This window comes from Oncorhynchus masou, chromosome 9 (genome assembly GCF_036934945.1).
Source record: "Oncorhynchus masou masou isolate Uvic2021 chromosome 9, UVic_Omas_1.1, whole genome shotgun sequence".
In the NCBI taxonomy this organism is placed as follows: domain Eukaryota; kingdom Metazoa; phylum Chordata; class Actinopteri; order Salmoniformes; family Salmonidae; genus Oncorhynchus; species Oncorhynchus masou.
In genome coordinates, this window is record NC_088220.1 from 48,113,173 (window position 1) to 48,123,133 (window position 9,961).

Consider the following 9,961-nt stretch of genomic DNA (forward strand, 5'->3'; position numbering starts at 1 on the left):
GTCATTTTTGTCTTACCCCGGAAACCCAGTTACCGGTTTGGAAGAATTCACACCTATGTCAGCACCGGGAGAGATCGGAAAATGAGGTCTAGTTCACATAAGTCTAATTTTGTAATCTGTACCATCCAAGAGAGAGAATGAGAGAGGCAGAAAGGTAAAGACAGAGAAATAGAGAGGAGGAGAATTGAAGTGGCAGAGGGAGAGAACTTCCATTTTGGAACCTTTTCTAACAATCCAAGTTGAGATGGGCCATGGACATATGTAGCAATGATGAAATAAACTGAGTAACTTTGTTGTATCAGTGAACCTGCCTTCATACAAATACCTCCATACAAGACTGACTAGAACAGACAAGAGGTCTTTTACCATTTGCGTGGTTGATAAATACCTTATTTTTTCCATGAGTTGCAAACTTGCAATGTTATGTATTGAAATTGAAACACTCATATCCTCTAGGATAGACATGTATCAAATCATATGAAAAGCTTAATTTACACCGTGCCAGAAGTTTTCTGGCGCTCTCTTTCTGCTATGCTACGTGTCCAGTGTGATCATGTATTGTTGGGATTTTCCACCCCTATTATAAACTGTACCGCGATCTTTCATTCACATAGCCCGGTATCTATGTTTGGGCCAAGAGGTCTTGACCTAATTGAGTGGAGGTTGAGGGGCAGACCTTGATTATAAATATATGACTCTTCAAGAAATTTTTCAAAAACCTTCATTTTTTGCATTTTCCTTTGATGCCTTGTGACTGATATTTTTGTCATTTCCTTCAATAGAACCTTTGTCTTTTCCTCGAATGCCTTCTCTAGAAAGTTTATTTCTGACTTTATATGTGAACAGATGTTTGTCTTTTTCTGTGAAGCAATGGTTGCATTGTTGTGATCAGCAGTGACTAATGAAAATGGACCCGGAAACTTTACGGGAATTTATACTCAAGACATTTTGAGACTATTTGTAACAGCTGAGGCCCAAAACTAAATAGGGTTTAGGCCTTCCTGGTTAAATAAAGGTTAAATAAAAATAAAATAAATAAAACATCTCAAGTGATAGATATAATGATGGTGCTTTGATAACTACACATTTGTCCTTGTTCTCAATGCATAAAATAAGTATAATAATTGATGAAATATAATGCTCAATTACCCTTCTCTTGCATCTGTTTCTGAGGGGATCAATTTAACCTCTGACTATATTATACAGTATTGTCTATCTTTTTCAAATGGACCAGATGTGATGACAGTACACCTCTCATATTTCCCCCTCTCTCTCTCTCTCTCTCTCTCTCTCTCTCTCTCTCTCTCTCTCTCTCTCTCTCTCTCTTCTCTCTCTCTCTCTTCCTCTCTCTCTCTCTCTCTCTCTCTCTCTCTCTCTCTTCCTCTATTTCTTCTCTCTCTCTCTCTCTCGCTCTCTGTGTCCAACCCATCCTAACTCCTTTCCCCCATTCTCTCTTATTTTTACTTTTACTTGACGGAGGGGAACTTTAATCATCGTTGTTCTTGATAGACTGTGAAAGCTGAGTGAGCTTTCCCCTCCGTCACTGTTTATATTACGGTCCAAATCTTTATTTTGGAGAAAATAGCATTCAATAAACAGCAATATAGTATCAAGGTGATTTATTGTGTGTTAGTGTGTGTGTGCTGTGGCCCCATACCTCACCTCTATCATAAAATGTCATGCCACTGAAATGTCTCCAAAGGGTCGGGAAAAGGAGTCCCTAGAGAAAGCAAGGACAAGATGGTTGTCAGGAGTAGTGCAGTATTATCATACAGAGATGTATTCTTGGGAAACGGAGGAGGAATGGAGGGAAAAAGAGAGGGAGAGGATATCTAAGAGAGAGGGAGGAAGAGGGTGAGCTTGAGTCAGATAAAAATTGTGGGAAAAAGTGAGATGTTAAAGCAGAATGGTAGAAAGTGTAAAGAATGGTAGAAAGTGTAAAGAATGGTAGAATGTGGAGCTGAAGACAGGAGGAGAAATGGAAGTGAATGAGGGTGAAGTCTCGGAGGTGGTAGGTGTGGTGAAGTTATCGGAGACCGAGGTATGCAAAGAGGGTCAGGAAAAAGATGAGTCTGTGACAGTACGAGTGAAGTTTATGGAAAAAGTGGACTCTGCCTTTTGGCTGATCCATTTGTGGTTTCACGGTGGGTGAAAAAAGTGTTGGAAAATGTGGAATCGGCGAGGGTAACCAGAAGTGGTCTAGTAATAATTGTTTGTGTTTCCGTTAGTCAGAGGGAGAAGGCGCTCGGGGTAAAACAAATGGGGGCAGCAAAAGTGAATTGTTTCACTCTCAAGAAAAGGGCACCAATGAAAGGAGTGATAACTGGGGTAGCAGTGAATATAAAAGTTTACCAGCTGAGGAGAAAGGTTCCCGGTGTTTGTGATGCTCGTCGTTTGATGCGACGCAGACAGGGTGGCGAGAGTGGGGAAACAGAAGTGTCATTGTCTGTTCTTTTGAGTTTTGATGTTGAGTCTCTGCCCAACAAAGTGAAGTTAGGATATATAAGTTATCCTGTACGTGCTTATGTGCCGAATACAAGCTTATGGGCATGTGGCAGGAGTGTGTAGGAGGGAGAGTCCACGATGTGAGAAGTGTGCCGAAGGGCATGAGACAAAGGAATATGTAGCATTGGGGAAAGTAGTGGAATGTGTTAATTGTAGGGGTGCACATGAAGCTGGGGATCAGAAATGTCCCGTGTGGGAGAGGCAGGTTGAGGTTTCCAGGGTTAGAGTAGTACAGAAGTTGTCATATGCTGAGGCAGTGAAGAAAGTCGAGGAAGATGGGTTAAGGTGTGGTGAGAGTAGTAGAGACATACCAGTACAGAGGGATTGGCCAAAAAGTGATATAAGTTTCAGTAAGATTGGATTTTTAGCATTTATAACAATGGCTATCAACTGTACTGCAGGGATGGAACGGAAGTCGCAGAAAATTGAGGTGGTGGTGGCAGCTGCGGAGAGGTATTTGGGTGTACGAGACTTGACATCAGAAGAGTTACAGGGTGTGTTAAGTGGTGATGTGTTAAGTGGTGATGTCTCATCCTTAATGGCATGAGGTAGGAATAAATACATTTGATCTGATCAGGCCCTACACCCAAACAAGGGCACTGCGTTCATCCACCTCTGGCCTGCTCGCCTCCCTACCACTGAGGAAGTACAGTTCCCGCTCAGCCCAGTCAAAACTGTTCGCTGCTCTGGCCCCCCAATGGTGGAACAAACTCCCTCACGACGCCAGGACAGCGGAGTCAATCACCACCTTCCGGAGACACCTGAAACCCCACCTCTTCAAGGAATACCTAGGATAGGATAAGTAATCCTTCTCACCCCCCCCCCCCTTAAATGATTTAGATGCACTATTGTAAAGTGGCTGTTCCACTGGATGTCAGAAGGTGAATTCACCAATTTGTAAGTCGCTCTGGATAAGAGCGTCTGCTAAATGACTTAAATGTAAATTAGTGGAGTGGGGCGATGTTAATTTTATTTGAAATAATTTTGAAATTAGTGAGTATAGTGTTAGATGGTAGAGTATTTATTTATTTATTACATTTGTATTTTTCAAGCGAAGTATATGGGAGTTGTACTCCAGTCTAGTGGGTGGCAGTAATGCAACACATTTGATACCAACCGCCATTAAACCTCGAAGAAGAAGAAGACGAAGAAGAAGAAGAAGAAACGTCTCCAAAAAAGAACGACCATTTAGGGCAGTAGATTGAAGGGTTACACTGCACTCATGTGGTGAAAATATGTTACTTTAAAAAATGGAACGGAAATTACGTCACGAACGGAGCCGTCTCCTGTAAACATGGCGTCCGTAACCACAGGTGAGTGACATAAAAGGGCCCAAATGACGTGGAGGATCGCTTAAAAAGACTCAAAAGCATATTTCCCCCCCAATTATTATTAGGATACTGAGTGAAGATGTTAATTTTATTTTGTTCGGAATGTAGGGATACTGTTCTCTGTATGTCTACCTAGCTAACATGGTGTGTACGGACACAAGTCAAGTGCCGAATGGAATGTAGCTAACGTTAGCCGGTTGGCTATTCAAAATTCCTCGTGCATCATTATTGTTTGTAGTTACATTGTTTGACCACGAACATACGTGGGACTGGTTACTAGCTTATCATTGGCGCCACCGTGTTGACTGATAGGTACGAAGTTGTAACTAATATAGCTATCGCGAACCAACATTTTCATTCGTATTAACGTTAGCTAGCTAAATTGGCTAGCAAGTCAACTTGTAGCCAGTTCGCTAGCCCACAGTCGCACACTAAACGTTTAACGTTAGCTTGCTGCAGGGGAGGGTAGGTCGCTAGAACAACTGCCGAAAGTTCGCCTTGTGAAAATTGTCATACGTTTCGTAGAGGCCATCGTGACATTAAACCTAAACTGAGAACGGTTGGTTAACTAGTTTAGTTAGCGAGTATTTGTATGTGTAAGAGACAAGTAGCCCACACACTGCAAACAGGGCCCTTTTAGCTAATGTTTGGACTGGCTTTAGCTGCCTGTTTTCTCCCTCTATTTAGCTAAACAGAGACCACTCAGTTTAATAAAATAAAAACATTTTATTGTGCCTGATACTGTAAAATTAAGTAATTTACTTGATGGCATAAGTATTGTTCTGAGGGAAACACTGGCAATATCAAATGTGTCTATGAACCCCAGTGGAATTTGGCTCACCACAAGAAGCTCCATCATGGTTTTATAAATAACACCCAGCTGGCCAGTCAGCAAGCCTGTCCTGTCCCCAGGGTTTACATTTGGTATTTTCCATTGGATCTCACTGAAAATGGATCTCGCCTAATCAGATGGCTTTGAGTTATAACTTTGAAGGTCAATAAGTTTGATAGCTTTTAGTATTGCCATTGAAAACTAAGTTTTAAGAATACATTTTGAAATATAGCTCTTATAAGTTAACACAGTACATGTAAACACTTCAGCAATTAAAGTTGAGGTGTTTGTTTTCTCTTGTCTTTTCAGCCACCTCGGAGTGGATCCAGTTCTTCAAGGATGCTGGGATCCCTGCTGGTCTAGCTGTCAACTATGCCGTGTCTTTTGTGGACAACAGGTAATAAATGCCATCTTAACTCCTTGGCCGGGAACAGTTCACCGCAAAGTGAAAGATTGTCTGACCTTTTCATTTGATTATTGGTATTTAAGGTACTAAGAGAAGTGTTTTTCAGTTTTGTTTTGGTGAAGACATTCTTGAGTTTACTATTAATTATACATTTTTGGGTCTTTTTCTTGATGAACCTATTACTGTTCTATTCGGGAACATCTGCCCTGGACGACTCAGCAAGTAGAGCTCTTGGAGGAGTTATAGGGAAAACAATAACACTCAAATATATTGGTTTTGCTACGTATTCCAAACTCTATCAGACATGCGTGTGTCCTGTTCTGGACTATTCAGCTGGAGTTTGCACCTATACTTGCAATAACTAGGGATATGGGCTGGGAACCCTATGAGGTGAGATGGAAGACATGTATGGTGAGACTTTGGAATAGACTGTTGGAAATGACAACTGCCAGAATAGCTAGTAAAGTTGTTCTATGGGATCTATCGATAAGGGGAGCCTGGGCAACTGAAATGTTCAGACTCTTGAAAAAGGTTGGACGTCTGTACAAAAACTAAAGTTAAGGGAGACATGGATATAGATATATTTTTAACCAACTGTTGATGCAATATGGGGGGAAAAATGGCTGGTGGAGAGGAATCATGAACCCAAATTGAGAACCTTTTGTTTTTATAAGGGTGAATTTGTGTTTGAGATATATTATGTATAACCTACCTAAAAGCAAGAGATCGCTGTGTGCACACGTAAAATCAGGGATATTGTCCCTGCCTATTGAAACAGGTCAGTATTGTGATGAAATGGAAGAAGAAAGACTATGTAAGTTTTGGGACCTTGAAGAAATAGAGAATGAAACTCATTTTATCCTCTATTGTCCTTTCTACTACGATATACGCTTGCTCTTATTCCAGAAAGCACACCAGATATACCAAGGAATTATGTGGCTGAGTGATGAGGGGAAATTGGTTTTTGTCCATGGTGTATTTCCTTTTGTGGAATATTTAAATAAAGCCTGGAAAAAAAGAAAAAGGGCTACCTATAATTACATTTTCTAAAAGGATTTAGCTTCTATGTGGTTAATGGTGTGTGTATATAGATTGTGTATAGGCATGTCTTCCATATGAATCTTCTCATTGTGCCAGACCAGATTCAAGTGACTTCTGTTTCCTTTTCCTCCTTTTTTTCTGTATTTATTTATCTCTATATGTTATGTATGTATGTATATTTTACTGCTCTAGGGATGTAATGTACTATTATATATTGATTTGTACCGTTTCTTTCTTCTTCTCTTTATGCGATGCGCAATGCAGGGAACACCGGAAGAAGAATTGTCATTTAATTACCATAGTGAATTATTGTAATGTTTGTTTGTGTCAATTAATCACATAAGGGACGGGTTGGCGATTTGACACAAATAAAATTCATTATTCATTTGGTAATCAGACATGAATAATTTCTATTAGTTTCGAGAGAAGAAAATCACATCCATTCTTTTATTAGTACGATTTAAATCTTTATCTCGCTCGCTCTCTCTGCAGGATCCAGAAGACCATGCTGATGGACCTCAGTAAGGAGATCATGATGGACCTGGGCATCACTGTCATCGGTGACATTATTGCCATCCTCAAACACGCCAAACAGGTCTACCGACAGGTAAGGAGACAGCTTGTGTATAGCATGCTCTTATTCAGAGCCACTGGGAATGCCTTGAAGATCCACCAGTCTATTGCGATCGACAGGTTGGTTGACCACCGGTCTAGAGAAATGATGGGCTGAAAGATACAATGACTTCCTGTTGCATCATTCATTTTAAAGAGCTTTCGGCACATCCTGGGATCACTTCCTCCAATGCAGCACTATAGCTCAAGCGGGAGAGATGGTGCTTTGCCAAAAGACTTGCTGTTTTTAATGCCGTTTTGACAGCAGTTAGTCTAGTGCTGACTCTCTCCCACATCCTCTTCCCCTCTCCAGGACATGTGCAAAATGGCCACACAGGCCATAACCTCAGGACAGTCCAGCATTCAGACCGAACTCAGAAGAACTGCAAACACCCGTGAGTGTTTAAATTCAAATCAATGAACCGTTATGAATGTCATACCAGTGATTTGCCTTTTATGTAGAGTTTTTCTCGAATGATTTAACACTGTATGATAAGTCACCCCTTCCACTACCAATGAGCAGTATCACCCATTTGGGTAATGGCGGGAGTCATTCTGTGCCAGAATTCTCACCATATGTTTATAATCCTCTGCAGCAGCCACACGTATGATTGCCAACGCCTTGAGCCACGACTCACCGCCAACCACACCAGCCCATCACCCGGACAACCGGGCAATCTCTGTGACCGTGTCGAACAAACAGGCGAAGTGTGGCAAAGCAGGTAGCTACCCCCTGTTCCACTCTGTGTGGACTGGCCTTCTCTCTCTCCATCTGCTGTATCATGAGATGTTACATAGATGTCACACTGACTCTCTCCGTCTCCCTCCCACAACATCTCCATTTTTCTTCTCTACCTCATTTCACCCCCCCCCCATCCTTTCTCTCTCTTTCCCAGTGCTGAGCCGGCCTGCTGACGATGGGAACGGTCTGCCGGCGAAGCGTCGCCGCGTGACTGCAGAGATGGAAGGCAAGTACATCATCAACATGCCCAAAGGCACCACGGCACGCACCGCCCGAATCCTGGCCCAGCAGGCCAAGAAAGGTAGGGCCTCACCTTCTGGCCAGGGTGAACCAAGGAAACTAATCATTCAACCTCCTTTAATTCTCATCCCACTAACATTATGGACTGACGCATCTAAAGGAAATGGGTCTTGAAATGTCTTTATCTCTTACCATGATAAAGATGACCCCTATCCCTAACTAGAACCCACCATCCCACTCTTTCTGTGTGTGTCTCTTAAAATGTCTGTGTGTGACAGTATATTTCTCTTTTTAACTCTCTCTTACCCATAAAAAGGGAGCAAGCGGATGTCTGTGTTTGAGCGACTGGGAGCCGAGTCCAAAGCCGATACCACCACGGGCAGCAGCAAGGTGAGCCCTCTCTTTTGACACGTTACATGTGTGTCTATGTGAGTGACGTTGGGTGTTAGTCAGGGCATGGCCTCTCTGCTCTCATGACCCGTCTCTCTCCAGGCCACGGGTGTGTTCAGTCGTCTGGGCCGAGCAGACGGAGTGGAGGAGGAGCAGGGAACAGCAGGAAGGGTTGATGTAGACGGAGCGGAGGAGGAGGAGGAGGATGATAATAGTGATGGAGATGGTTCGGTCCTACAGTATGCTGGCGTCCTAAAGCGACTCCCTCCCTCCCAGAAGAAAGAGCCTGTGGCCCCCAAGCGGGCCCCCACCACCCTCCGCCGCCTAGGAGTGAAGATCAAACTCCCCCCTACTGACTCTCCCTCCTCCTCCTCCTCTTCCTCCCCCAATGGCCTCCCCCCTGCCAAGCGCAGCGTGCTTCAGAGACTGGGTAAACCAAATGCCTCCCCACCGCCTGCCGACACCCAGGACAGCCGTGTGACCAGCACCAGAAATAAGGCCCGGCCAGGCCTGGCCCTGGCTAGCCCCAAGGTCAGCAGCAGCACCAGGGCTGGAGGAGGGGAGAGTTTTGGGGCTCAGATGGACGTAGGGTCAGTCAATGTCTTTAAGAGACTGGGCAGCAAGAGGACCTAACGCATATCAGGCCACGATTAGACCTATACCGTTTCATTAGCTTTATATTATTTGCATCCATCCGGAAGGCTAGTTATTGTGACATGTTGGTAACATCACATAGACAGCTAGCCTGGGTACCAGTCTGTTTGCTCTAACATTCCCCTCCCTGTCATGCTATGTTTATTATATGACACAGAGTACAAGAGGTGGAATGTTAGCACAAAACAGGTCTGTATTTTAGGCTTACGGGGGGCTGCTTCTAGGAGTTGGCTCAGTGATGAAAAGGGATTGTGGGAATGCCGGATGTAATGTTCACCGTATCACCTCAGCACTCACCTCCACCGGGCTGTGACTACCGGGTACAGTCCACTTAAGACGTTCATGCTGTAACACTAGTCCGGCAACAGGCAACAACTGCAACAGGCAAACAACACATAAAGCAACCTCTTAACCCACAAGCAAGAGCATCTCATCAGCCTCATTTTTATATGAACTGCATTTGTAGAAAGGTGTAGACTCGTATTGCTGTGAAGGCTCCACCACCACATTGAACCTCTGGTTGTGTACAACGATCCGCTTGAAAGCCAAGATATTCAGAGTTGTCTGTTCACAGAATAGGAAGTCACCCACCATTGACCTGTATGTAGATGTTATTGTGAGTTTTTTTCCCAGGGCTTATTCAATACATTGCAGATAGAAGTGTAACGTATAGAGTTTTATTGACTAACAAAGAATCATGTTAGTTCTGCACCATACATTTCTATCTATACTGAACAAAAATATATACGCAACAATTTCAATGATTTTACTGAGTTATAGTTTATATAAGGAAATTAGTCAATTTATATAAATTCATTAGTCCCTAATCAATGGATTTCACAAGACCGGGAAGGGGCGCAGCCATGGGTGGGCCTGGGAGGGCATAGGCCGACCCACTGGGGTGCCAGGCATAGCCAATCAGAATTAGTTTTTCACCACAAAAGGGCTTTATTACAGACCAAAATTCTCCTCCGTTTTATCAGTTGTCCGGGTGGCTGGTCTCAGACGATCCAGCAGGTGAAAATGCCAGATGTAGAGATCCTGGGCTGGCATGGTTACACGCGGTTTGTAAGGCCGGTTGGACGTAGTGCCAAATTCTCTAAAACGGGGGTAGATTATGGTAGATTATCTGGCAACAGCTCTGGTGGACATCCCTACAGTCAGCGTGCCAATCGCACTCTCTCTAAAAAACTTGAGGCACTTGTGGC

General features: G+C 43.4%; 1 protein-coding gene across 3 annotated transcripts; it reads left to right on the plus strand.

Annotated features, from left to right (window-relative positions):
- Positions 1–3,767: 3,767 nt before the first annotated feature.
- LOC135546087 (uncharacterized protein C19orf47 homolog) lies at positions 3,768–9,172 on the plus strand. Of its 3 annotated transcripts, none has more exons than XM_064974229.1 (8): positions 3,768–3,818; positions 4,978–5,065; positions 6,608–6,722; positions 7,041–7,122; positions 7,324–7,449; positions 7,624–7,770; positions 8,026–8,099; positions 8,202–9,172. In XM_064974229.1, exons 1-8 carry the CDS (start codon positions 3,800–3,802, stop codon positions 8,730–8,732), a joined length of 1,182 nt encoding a protein of 393 aa, XP_064830301.1. In that variant the 5' UTR covers positions 3,768–3,799; the 3' UTR covers positions 8,733–9,172. The 3 variants fall into 3 exon arrangements, with proteins under 3 accessions (XP_064830301.1, XP_064830304.1, XP_064830303.1); XM_064974232.1 differs by having other exon boundaries at positions 7,624–7,699; positions 8,030–8,099; XM_064974231.1 differs by having other exon boundaries at positions 7,327–7,449.
- The last annotated feature ends 789 nt before the right edge of the window (positions 9,173–9,961 follow it).

Coding starts and splice junctions, on each gene's coding strand:
- LOC135546087 (XM_064974229.1), top strand. Junction 7,123..7,323: donor CAGAAGAACTGCAAACACCC/GTGAGTGTTTAA, acceptor AATCCTCTGCAG/CAGCCACACGTATGATTGCC. Junction 8,100..8,201: donor CCACCACGGGCAGCAGCAAG/GTGAGCCCTCTC, acceptor GTCTCTCTCCAG/GCCACGGGTGTGTTCAGTCG.